The following is a 12,296-nucleotide window of genomic DNA, read 5'->3' on the forward strand; positions in this document are numbered from 1 at the left end:
TTTTTTTGGAAAATTGGAAAATTGAAAAATGGATTTTTTTTTCTTTCAACATTAGTTTAATTACATTAATTTAGTTAAATAAAATTAATTGCATCAATGTTTCTGATTATTTCAGGAAAATCCTTGTATGTTCAGAGGCTTTATGAAAGGCTTGAGGCATCTGAAAGTCCTGGAACTTCATATATGAAGTGCATTCGCTTAACTGAGCCCATAATCAGTGAAAGTGGTATCCTTCATTCATTGCTTGACACACCAAACCAGAATGGGCTAGTGATCTTTCATTTCGATGTTACAACAACGGTAAGAATTTAGTTCTATGAAATTCAGCAAGAACTGTTGCAATATATTTAAATATAATTTTTTATTAATTGCTGTGGCTTTTTTAGGTGCAAAAAGGATTGCATGAGTTTTTATTTAAACTATTAGTTCTTGGCTATCTAATGGACACTGAAGGACGTATGTGGAAACGTAGCAGCCAGCACTTGTATGTCATTGAGATGCTACAACACACTGCTGAACTTCCAAGATCTGTTGCTAGAACAGTAAGTGTTTTTTTTATATTTTTTAAAAAATAGGTGCTTTGTTTTGAAATGAGATAGCCTATATGATATAAAGATATTTTCATTTACAGGATTCAAACACAGCTTTCACTGAAGTTTTCCCCAAAGTGCAATGCAGACCACCTAAAGAAGTTTTGGAACTGGAAATGAGAGTAACAGATGATCCAAGCTTTGATACTGAAGATCCACTTATGGATGATGAGCATTTCAGAAGTGAAGCTTATCAGAGGCCTTATCAGTATTTGAAGCGCTTTCATGAGGGGATTGACCTTGACAACTTCAGCTTCTGTGGAGTTGAAGGTTCCCATACCGAATGTCTTCAGATGTTGTTTTTCTACTGTGGAATTGTTGATCCATCTTGGGCAGAGTTGAGGAACTTTGCATGGTTCCTTAACCTTCAGTTACAAGATTGTGAGACATCTACTTTCTGCAACATGGACATTGTAGGAGACACTCTGAGAGGTTTCAGAAAATTTGTGGTTGACTTCATGATTTTAATGGCCAAAGACTTTGCTACACCATCGTTAAACATTTCGGATCAAAGTCTTGGAAGACAACAGGTAGACCTAAGGGATGCTAACGAAGAAGATCTGGCTCCATTTCGCATCAGGAAGAGATGGGAATCAGAGCCCCATCCATACATCTTTTTCAATGATGATCATGAGTCCATGACCTTCATTGGTTTCCACCTCAGGTTAAATGGTGAGAATGGCGTTGATGCCTTTGATCCATCAACAAACAGAATCATAAGGAAGAATATCATGACAAAGCAACTCTATATTGGTCTCCAGCATAACAAGGTTCCTTTCAACATTAATTTTGATGACTTACCAAGAGCTGACAAGATTGAGCATTTGTGCAGTGTTCTTGGTGTTAAATGGCCATCAGATCCTGATGAGACCTACCAGCTCACTATGGACAATATATTGAAGATGATGGCAATTCACATGAGGTTCAGATGTGGCATTCCTGTCATTATCATGGGGGAAACTGGTTGTGGAAAGACAAGACTTATCAAATTCATGTGTGAGCTGCAACGAAGTGGAAACCCTGCAGACAATATGAAATTGGTAAAGGTTCATGGTGGCACAACCCCTGATATCATTTATGCCAAAGTAAAAGAAGCTGAGTCCATTGCATCCTTGAATAAAGAGAAACATGACCTTGATTCAGTAATTTTCTTTGATGAAGCCAATACTACTGAAGCAATCAGTTGTCTGAAGGAAGTGCTTTGTGACAATTCAGTGCAAGGGCATAAACTTAAACCCCAAACTGGTCTACAGATTATTGCTGCTTGCAATCCTTACAGAAAACACTCAGATGCGATGATTGAAAGGTTGGAAGGAGCAGGATTGGGATATATTGTGAAAGCTAATCAGACACAGGATAAACTGGGCTCTATTCCTCTCCGCCAACTGGTGTACAGAGTTCATGCATTGCCTCCAAGTATGGTTCCGTTAGTGTGGGACTTTGGGCAGCTTGATGACAACACAGAAAAAATGTACATTCATCAAATTGTTAAGAGTGTGGTTGAAAACAAGTCAGTCAACAAAGACTATATCAAGATGGTAACTGATGTCCTATCTGTATCACAGTGCTACATGAGGAAGAGAAAAGATGAATGTAGCTTTGTCAGTTTAAGAGATGTTGAACGTTGCATGCAAGTATTTGTGTGGTTCTACACCACTTACAAAATGTTTTTTGAAGAATTGGAAGAGTTCCTGAAGAAGAAGCAAAAACAATCAAAGAGTGCTGCTGGTGAAACGATCTCTTTAGATGACAAAGATCCTGTTGAATGGGCTCTGTTGATGGCAGTGGCAGTGTGCTATCACGCATGCTTGGAAAAGAAAAAGGAATTTTGGGCAAAACTTTGCAAATTTTTACCAAGCTATAACAAACCCAAAAAAGTAATGCAAGAAATCTCTCAAATACAGGATCTTCTTATACATGATGTACCCCTAGGTGGTACAATTGCTAAAAATAAGGCATTGAAAGAAAATGTGTTCATGATGGTGGTGTGCATTGAGCTGCGAATTCCACTATTCTTGGTTGGTAAGCCTGGGAGCTCAAAGTCTCTGTCAAAGACATTAGTGGCAGATGCAATGCAAGGCCAAGCTGCACACTGTGAACTATACAGGAAACTGAAGCAGATTCACCTAACATCCTACCAGTGCAGTCCTCACTCAACTGCAGAGGGAATCATTAACACATTTAAACAGTGTGCACGTTTTCAAGAGGGGAAAAATCTAAAAGAGTATGTCTCTGTTGTTGTGCTAGATGAGATAGGCCTAGCTGAAGACTCCCCAAAAATGCCTCTAAAAACCCTTCACCCCTTACTGGAAGAAGGTTGCATTGATGATGACCCACTACCCCATAAAAAGGTTGGGTTTATTGGCATCTCAAACTGGGCTTTGGACCCAGCCAAAATGAATAGGGGAATCTTTGTCTCCCGAGGCGACCCAGATCAGAATGAACTCATTGAAACAGCTACAGGAATTTGTGCTTTGCAACCAGTGGTCCTGGAAAACATCAAGCATCTTTTCAAGCCTTTGGCAGTTGCCTACCTACAAATCTGCAGTACACAAGATAAAGGATTTTTTGGCTTACGTGATTACTACAGCTTAATCAAGATGCTATATGGTGTTTCCAGAGATTCTAATCCTTCTTCAGAGCAAATAGTGAATGCAGTGTTGAGAAATTTCAGTGGCTTGGACAATGTGGATGCTCTGAAAATCTTTGCAAAAACACTTCACATAAAACCTTGCTTGGATGACCTCAGTACTATCGATTTGGTAAGGCAAAACATCACTGGCAAAGCTCAGAATGAGGATTGTCGCTACCTTCTTATACTAACCAAGAACTTTGCAGGCCTTCAAATTCTTCAGCAAAATATCTTCATGGATAACAATCTTCCAGAGATCATCTTTGGTTCAAGTTTTCCTAAAGATCAGGAGTACACACAAGTCTGCAAGAATATCAACCGTGTGAAGATCTGCATGGAAACTGGCCAGACTGTTGTGCTTTTAAACCTTCAAAATCTTTACGAAAGTCTGTATGATGCATTAAACCAGTACTATGTCTTCCTGGGTGGTCAAAAATATGTTGATCTCGGTCTTGGAACACACCGTGTGAAGTGCAGAGTGCACGAAGACTTCCGGCTTATTGTCATTGAGGAGAAAGATGTGGTCTACAAACAATTCCCAATTCCACTAATTAACAGACTCGAAAAACACTACCTTGACATTAACAGTGTCCTAATGAGTAGTCAGAAAGGAACTGTCAAACAACTGCAGAGCTGGGTCCAACATTTTGTGGCTTCAAAAAATCAGCATTCCAATTCACACAAGTACTTGCCACAAGACGTTTTCATTGGTTACCATTCAGATACTTGCTCCTCTGTGATACTGCAAGTAGTGGAGAAACTGAGAAATGACGTTGAGGATGCAGACATCCAAGATAAACTGTTAAAGGAAGCCAAGCATGTCTTACTAAATTGTGCCACCCCAGATTCTGTGGTACGTTTGGAGTACACTGATTTGCCAGATGTAGAGACAGAGCAACTGTTCAATACATACTTTAAGGAACAGAAACACCACTCTCTGGCAGAATTCATTGCCTCTCACATCCCAAAGGGGCATCGGAACCATTATGTCTTTACAGAGGTAGGATTTTCCATTTTTTCCTGTGCTATGTTTCATTTTATTCTGAAATGGGTTTTACTGTAGATTATTCACTATTGTTTTGTGTGCTTTGTGAAGGTTACAACTTTTTCAAGGTTGTTGACAGCTGCAGATATTAAGCAACTTAAGCACAAAACAGGAATTTACAACATTGATCACCTGTCACTGCGACAGTTTGAGACAGAATTTTCCTTTCTCAAAAAAATAAGGTATAAAATTGTCCCTCAGTAATTTACCTTATCTGCTCAATATGGATAAGATTATTCACTATGGTCATATACACAGGGGGAAAAAAGGATTTTTTGTTCTTTAATTTGTTTGTGAATTGTCTTTTCAGGCAATTCCTAGACACACAGTGTGCAGATAAGATCATTCTAGTTCAAATGGATTTTGGGGAGGATTCAGCAAGTGCAAATCTTCTTGCATCTGCCAGGTGGGCGGTACATTTCCTGACATATACTAATCACGCTGATCACAGAGTGATTAAAATGTTTAATTGTAAAAACTACTGGGTTTCCATGCAGGTACTCCTCCATGAATGAAGTCATCCGATCAAAACATACAGATGAATGTAGGGTGTTTGTGTATTTCATCATCAAACTACCAAGAATGGAGGGTGGAACCTTCTACACTGGATTTCAAGGAGGTTAATTTATTTTTACTTAATTTTGATATGAAATATGTATGCTGAATCATTCACTCAGTGGTCACATTATTATGTACATCTTATGTATCTAACCTCATTAGTCATATAAAGGCATTTTTCAATTATAGAGTGGAACCTGACTTTAATCTTTTACTATGCATAGTTTGTCATCCTCTCTCCATCAGTGGAAAGGGACCACCATAGGACCACTGCTAACCACATGTTATTAGGGCGGTGGACCTCTCTCAGCACAGCAGTGACACTGAACTAGTAGTAGCATCTTTATGGCTATTATGATGGTATGAGTATATCAGGTGGAACAGTGTTGCTGGCTTTATATGAGAATAGACTAACGATCAAAATATTCAGTCAAAAAGCAATTCTGTGGTCTCAAACTGAGCTCTGAAGAAGGGCTAGAATGTGATTAAAGTAAGGAATAAATCCCAATGGTGCATGCTGTTTTAGGAAACGTAGTAGTGATGGGGTGATGTGATGCGGCCCTCCCTGAACTTGATTATTTTTCTATATCAGCACATCCCCAGGTGTTTAATTCCTCATGCACCACAGCAATTTGTCAGCGATTACATTGTTTTATTAATTAAAGAACGGCATGATGTTCAGTTAGCTCCTGTTATCATTTTCACTATAGCAGCTATAAACAGTTGTTCCCTCACCAGCCTCTACTTTTTTTTTCTTTTCTCATAAAGTAAATAAGACAAAAAAAAAAAAAAAACAACTTGACATGTTACTAAGAAACCAGAAAACACAAAATCCTCTGTGCTGACTGTTATAAAGCACTGGCACGGGAGACTCCTTAAATGTCTCCTTACAAAAACCTTCACCATATCAACATTTCTATCTTTGTCTTAAATAACAACACATTTTTTAACCCATTTATTATTAATCTTAAATTACATGGGCCATCTGTTATACAAGTTCCTGTGAATGAGCTGTTACTATAAAAACAAAAGCATATTAGAAAGAGAGCATTAATATAAAAAGTGATTTTCTTTGTAGCTAGAACTACTGTCAGAGCTGCTAAAATGGTAGATGAACAAAATGGGTATGTCTAATTAAGTGGCCGTTGTCTAAGTGAACACATTGTTAAGAAATCCCAATGTTACTGTTCTTCCTAATATACTCGTACCAGTGCCACACACACTATAAATTCTGTGTTACTGTTGTGCTAAGAATGATCCACCACCTAAACAGTATGATTATATGCATTCATATGTAAATATGGATGCTTGTATGAGTGTATAATATAGTACATACCAAATCGTGAACATTTTATTGTTTGGTTTTTTTTGCATTTTGGTTTTTATAGGGCATTGGATGTCAGTTCATATTGATGACCTTAGAAGTTCTCAAGAGATTGTATCAGATGTCCAGAATCTGAGAAATGTGTCCATTTGTGAGCTCTTTGAGGAAATTACAATGGAAACTTCTGGTATTATTCAATATAAATTTTCAGAATCATTATTTGAATATGAAAGTTTCTTTAATTTTTTTTTTTAGTTTTTAAAGATTCCTAAATCTTTAATTGCTGTTTTTGTTGTTTTTCTTATAGAAGAAAATTCTGATGATTTGGTAAGTATAGCATCATTGTAATAAACAGTATTCATTATTTGTTTAAGCCATAATCAATTAAGCTATATGAGCACTAATTGTGTTTTAGGCATTGGAGAAGGTGTTTGATACAACAGCGCTGCTGCACAGTTGTATCCAGAGCTCTGTGGGCATGCTAAAGGATTCTGAAGATGGAGGAAGTCTTAGTACAAGAAGAGTGGACATCTTGCTTACACTCTTGGACAACAGTGACAAACTGAAAGGTATGTCTGTTTTCTATCGAGGTTCTATTCTCCTGTGTCTCATTTTGGTGAAGAATTTCATCATTTTAATATAGAATATTTTCTCTTATGCAATAGTTATGTTCATGGAGACATTGAAAAAGCGCCTTCATCTCTTGTTGAAAATACGTGAGGACAATGCAGATATGCCCAAAAACTGGGTGTCCAGGGAAGCATCAAATATTGAGGCTCTCCAAGAGGGAGGAACCTTTAAGTAAGCACACACTACTGAGGAACAGAAACACTGTATAGCCTTATAATTTTTTTTTATGAACCTAACATTTTACATAAAGAGCAAACATTTTTATTTGTGATTACACGTTTATTGTACAGTATTGTTTTAACTTTAATGCTTGTACTATTTTGTGAATATTTGTTGATAGACACACCCTGTGGCGTAGAGTACAGACAGTGGTCACTCCCTTCCTGGCACAGCTGATTTCTGTCATCGACCGTAACCGTAATCTGGACCTTCTGCTTGACAGTAACAGTCAGGATGAAGTAAAAAATTTGTGGCTTCTCATATTTGAACACAAAGCAGTGCTGGATATACCATACATCCAAACTGGGCAAATGTGAGTTATCATAATTTTTATTGTATTGTATAACCATATGTTAATTCAACCACAAAAACAGTACTGTGATCATTGTCATGAATTTACAAAAAAGTTAACTGTTTGTGCACAGCTCCGAGTCACAGACAATCCTGATCCAAAGCCATATGTCAGCAGGAAGAACTATGTCCTGCACTATGCCCTTTAGCTGGAGGATTAAAGATCTTTTAGATGACCTCTGGGAGTACACCTTACATAGAGAGGGTGACTGACTTTTCATACGTCTCATTTTTTTTGAATGTTATTGAATAATGAAAGCACAATGCATAAAATCATTTCAGAAACAGCTGATCTCCAGAGATTTTCACACACACAACAGTCTCCAAAGTTTACACAGAAACTTTACACAAAAGGAAAAAAAAAAACAGTTCTGGCAGTTCTGCAGGTGGAAACACAGTTCTGAGAGAAGACACTGGAGAATGGTCAGACTAGCTCAAGCTGACAGGAAGGTTTAATCAAATTATCACTTTTTATAGCCATGGTGAGCAGAAAAGCATCTCAGAATGTGCAACACATCAAACCTAGAGGTGGATGAGTGAGCACAGGCTCATTGAAACTGGCATGCATTGCATGTTCTTGCTCCAGTCTTTTTCAAAATATATGTGTATCTGCATGATTTTATGCATTATGCTGCTGCCAATTGTTTGGCTGATTAGATAATAATCAATAATGAGTAAATAATGAGTAATAATGAGCAAATGTACAAGTGTTCCTAATAAAGTGGCCAGTGTTAATATGATTAACAATATTGTAAACAGAGCTTTTTTCCCCCCTTAGATCAGTCCCATAAGCAGTTTGAGGAGGTCTTCAAGCGGACTGTACTAGGCGAATATTTTGAAAAAGTCGACAAAAAAATGCAGAAAGAATTTTTCCAAAGATATCTTCAAGATTTTGTTGCTTTAACAATGAAAGTTTCAACTGTTGGTGAACAACAAGTAAGCTAATTCAGTGTTTTGGTTTTATTATTTTTGTAACTGAACACATTTCGTAGGGTTACACTGTTCTTCTATTATCTAGCATCATCGTTTTATAGTGATTGTTGATTTGGCCTTTCTAGTTGCTGTGTGCCGCCATGACGAGCTGTGTGAATGAGTTAAGCAGGAGGCGAGGCAGCTCAGTGGAAAGTGAACCCTCCTTGCCACTCGTCCACACCGCTTACCATGAGTTCCAGAAACGACTGCAAAATTTCTCCAGGATGATATCCATCCTTCCTCAAGTGGTCCTGTCTTTACAGGGAAATCCACATGTGATGCAAACAGCTGAGATGGTACTATCATTTTAAGTGTCTTATTTATAGATTTTTATTTATTTAACCTTTATTTACCCAAGAAGTCCCTTGAGATTAAATCTCTTTTTTGAGGGAGACCTGGCCAAGACGGCACGCCATTACAGAGTAACAAACTTAAAAGTCAAACACACAAAAACAGACATAAAAATACAGACAAAAAAAAAACACATAATACAAAAACTAGCTTATGAATAGCAGTTACAGTCTTCAATTACACAATTTGTTATCAGAGCCTTAAGCTCTCCCATTGTAACACTGTATCTAGTTGCAGTTTCTCACTAGGTCCTCTGTTATGGTTTATACTTTACTGTAATATCATTATACTGGGTTGATGATACTTAGTAGTTCTTTTATTAGTAACATATAACTACTCTATCAGTAACAACTGATAATTTTGTATATTATGTTTCCTGTTGGGTATGTAATGACATATAATATTGATATTCAATTCAATTCAATTCATTTTTATTTGTATAGCGCTTTTTACAAAGGTCATTGTCTCAAAGCAGCTTTACACAAACAAAAGTAAAGTGAAGTGTGTGTGTGTGCCGTCTCTGATGAGCAAGCAGGGCGACGGTGGCAAGGAAAAACTCCCTGAGATGGTGATAGGAAGAAACCTTGAGAGGAACCAGGCTCAACAGAGAACCCATCCTCATATGGGTTTACACTGTAGTGTGCGTGTGTGTGAGCACAATGTGTGTTGGTGTAGTCCATGGAAAACAGCTGAAGCGTTTTCGTGGCAGTATGAAGCATTGCCGGTGGACAGGTCCAGAGTGAAGGGGGGGAGGTCTGGATCACCGGCAGCTCAGGAGTGTAGCTCGGCAGAAGGAAAAATATGAAGGGTTTTTTATTTAAAATTTGTGGGGACAGAATTTCTTCCAGGAAATTTATTATTTTAAAACATATGTGATATATTTTTTAAAGGTTTTAGATGTGTATGGTGCTCTTGCCTGTCTGGAGCACCTAGAGCCCCAGGAATTAAACCGGGACTTCCAGAAACACTGGCTGAAGCAAGTGATGAAACTTCAAGTCCCTATTGAAGTGGTGTGCTCAGAACAGAGCCTTAAGAAGTATGGCGAGAGGAGTCGTGAGATGGTCAAGGTTATCCAGTAAGCTTCAACAGGACAATCACGTTCAATTTGCAACTGCTTTGTTCTCCAGTGATAATTTTTCATCTACTCATTAATGATGATTCATTACATAGTTTGATAGTTTCCTCAGCTCAGTGCTATCTGTGTAAACAGAAGATTAGATTATTAAAGTAAATTAAATTAGATTATTCCTATAATAATAGTGCTCTTTTATCTTTTTGTCTTACATAAATCATTGTGCTTTATAACTAGTAGTACAATTATAAATATTTCCATTTTCTTCTTACACTACTTGTACTTATTATATTTATAATGTGTGTGTCAGAAATCATTGGAGACGCATCTTCACCCTGGCTCTGTTTGTGGAGCACATACTATTGGATCTTGAGGCTGAAGACGAGAGGCTAAAACTGCTGGTTATAGAGTGCACTCGAAACCTAGGGAAGGTGAGGATTGATACTGCATTTATATGAGCAGCACACACACATACCCAGCAAAATATTTCTTACTCATTTCTCAAGTGATAGTGTGAAAACATTACAGTATAGCACCATCTATATTTATAACTGCAAAATCTGATATAAAGACAAACCGGTTTATGTATGTTTTACTTAAACCTACATCAGTGTTTTCAAACTCCCAGACTGGCTGAAGCATATATTATGATGCATTGACACTTATAGTTTTATTATGCTTCAATCCCTAGATCCAGGGAAACATTTTCAGTACAGTCAATGGCTGTTTAACTGGTTTTGCACATGCAAAGATATTCTGTACAAACTATCACTTAATACTTTTATACCACAATATGTTACCACTATCAAATCAGACGTTTCGCTATACAATAGAAATGATCCTCCTCACTGATAAAAAATAGCCTAAGACTTCTTAGGTTTGCACCTGAGATAAATTTATATAGCTACATGTCAAGTAGTACCATTGGGTTATGTTTTCATTTCTCATTTTTGTCACAGGTACTTGAGAAAAACTCAGACATGAAATTGGAGAAAACCTTTCTGGCTGTGATTGACATACTCAGATCCTGCAAGGAAAGAGCAAGTGATCTCATATTCAAGTAAGACGTCCACTGATGCTCCTCTGACCTATCAGATTCAGTCTCTTTTTTAGTCTAATTTTAATGTATTAAATCATTGTCCAACTAAGGTTTGGCCTCCAGACGTGCCCTGTATGTAGGGTAGAACCTCAAGACCCTGTGGAACTGCCATGCAATCATATTTTCTGCCAGCCTTGCATCAGAAGATGGCTTACTCCAGGCCAGATGTTCTGTGCTCTGTGTACCCAACCTGTGCCAGATGACTTTGAGCAGAAAGTCTCCGAGGATGTTCGGTGAGTCTTGTCTGTTTCTACACTCATGTCTTAATTCAACAGTAGTTTTAAATAGGTTAGTTTTGATCATTTTTGTTCTCAAATAGCGTCAAATCTATTACTCGTGCACATGTAATAATCTGTGTATGATGATTTTACAGAGCATGTCTCAAATTAAATGCCCAGTTCAGACAACGGTGCAACGCCTTTTTCATAGAGGTAGTGTCCACGGTTTGTTTTAAGGACAATTCTCCTCCATCCAGAGCTGTCATTCTACATCTATTGTCCTTCCTCATGGTTGAGGCAAAGCCAGATTCCTTGTCTCATGGTAAGCTACCTTGTATGTGGTTACCGCTGGTTTGCTGTATATATATGTATACAATAAACTTCTACTTACAGTATAGGATATACAATTGTACATCCAGTGTAGGATATACAATACCTTACTGTACTATACCGCAAATTGTAGATTGTAGTAAGATGTTTTTCTTATCTTCTCTATCAGCACAAAGTCATATCCACACCAAAGCACTGTCACCATTCAATGAGTGTGTGGACAGAAATCCTGTTATAAGGTCTATGGTGCTTAAACTCCTGCTGAAATACAGGTAGGTACGCATATGTATGAATTACAGAATGCCTCTTGCTCAATGATTATATGGTACCCAGCTGCTTGTCACATTAGTTCACCAAAAACACTTCTCTGTGTGGATTTATCATGTGTACTTTGAGCAATCTGCTCTGTGGAGAAGATATTACTGAATAAAGAAGTTAATATCTATGTGTCACATATTTTTCCAGCTTTGATGAGGTGAGAGAATACCTCGAACAGCACTTGACGATTATTCTACAGAGCAAAATTCTGGATGGCACAGATAAAACTGAACTGTATGCTTTGTACATCAATTGCTTTGAGGTGAAAACACTGGTCAAAAACTACATTTTAAAATCTCCAGATGTGACATATACTTTTGTATCACAGCGCTGCTGAATTCTTGATTCTGATTCTTGATTTTTAGGATTCGATGTTTGAGAAAAAGCAGTTGAGCTGCATGGATAAGCAGAGGGCGTGCCTGCAAGAGGGAAGGGATGTCCTGCACTATGTTTTGCACACAGGCAGGGTGGCCACAGAGGAGATCTCCATAGAGAGCCTGAAGCAGATTGCAAGACTGCGTATATGCTTGGACATAGGTGCTCAGCTGCTCACCACATTACCAGGCAATGGTTAGTTCCACAAAACT

At 37.8% G+C, this 12,296-nt stretch overlaps 1 protein-coding gene across 1 annotated transcript in view; it reads left to right on the forward strand.

Annotated features, from left to right (window-relative positions):
• LOC113527682 (E3 ubiquitin-protein ligase rnf213-alpha) overlaps nucleotides 1-12,296 on the forward strand; it is a 37,322-nt gene that overhangs the window by 17,264 nt on the left and 7,762 nt on the right. The window contains exons 25-46 of the mRNA XM_026915708.3: nucleotides 116-300; nucleotides 387-542; nucleotides 632-4,222; nucleotides 4,319-4,449; nucleotides 4,578-4,673; nucleotides 4,765-4,886; nucleotides 6,214-6,336; nucleotides 6,457-6,476; nucleotides 6,565-6,718; nucleotides 6,815-6,950; nucleotides 7,120-7,311; nucleotides 7,424-7,554; nucleotides 8,128-8,285; nucleotides 8,408-8,617; nucleotides 9,563-9,747; nucleotides 10,055-10,175; nucleotides 10,704-10,804; nucleotides 10,894-11,076; nucleotides 11,217-11,383; nucleotides 11,561-11,663; nucleotides 11,857-11,971; nucleotides 12,075-12,279. Coding sequence (XP_026771509.3) covers nucleotides 116-300; nucleotides 387-542; nucleotides 632-4,222; nucleotides 4,319-4,449; nucleotides 4,578-4,673; nucleotides 4,765-4,886; nucleotides 6,214-6,336; nucleotides 6,457-6,476; nucleotides 6,565-6,718; nucleotides 6,815-6,950; nucleotides 7,120-7,311; nucleotides 7,424-7,554; nucleotides 8,128-8,285; nucleotides 8,408-8,617; nucleotides 9,563-9,747; nucleotides 10,055-10,175; nucleotides 10,704-10,804; nucleotides 10,894-11,076; nucleotides 11,217-11,383; nucleotides 11,561-11,663; nucleotides 11,857-11,971; nucleotides 12,075-12,279 — 6,585 coding nt within the window. The remainder of the gene's footprint in view (nucleotides 1-115; nucleotides 301-386; nucleotides 543-631; nucleotides 4,223-4,318; nucleotides 4,450-4,577; nucleotides 4,674-4,764; nucleotides 4,887-6,213; nucleotides 6,337-6,456; nucleotides 6,477-6,564; nucleotides 6,719-6,814; nucleotides 6,951-7,119; nucleotides 7,312-7,423; nucleotides 7,555-8,127; nucleotides 8,286-8,407; nucleotides 8,618-9,562; nucleotides 9,748-10,054; nucleotides 10,176-10,703; nucleotides 10,805-10,893; nucleotides 11,077-11,216; nucleotides 11,384-11,560; nucleotides 11,664-11,856; nucleotides 11,972-12,074; nucleotides 12,280-12,296) is intronic.

This window comes from Pangasianodon hypophthalmus, chromosome 12 (genome assembly GCF_027358585.1).
Source record: "Pangasianodon hypophthalmus isolate fPanHyp1 chromosome 12, fPanHyp1.pri, whole genome shotgun sequence".
In the NCBI taxonomy this organism is placed as follows: domain Eukaryota; kingdom Metazoa; phylum Chordata; class Actinopteri; order Siluriformes; family Pangasiidae; genus Pangasianodon; species Pangasianodon hypophthalmus.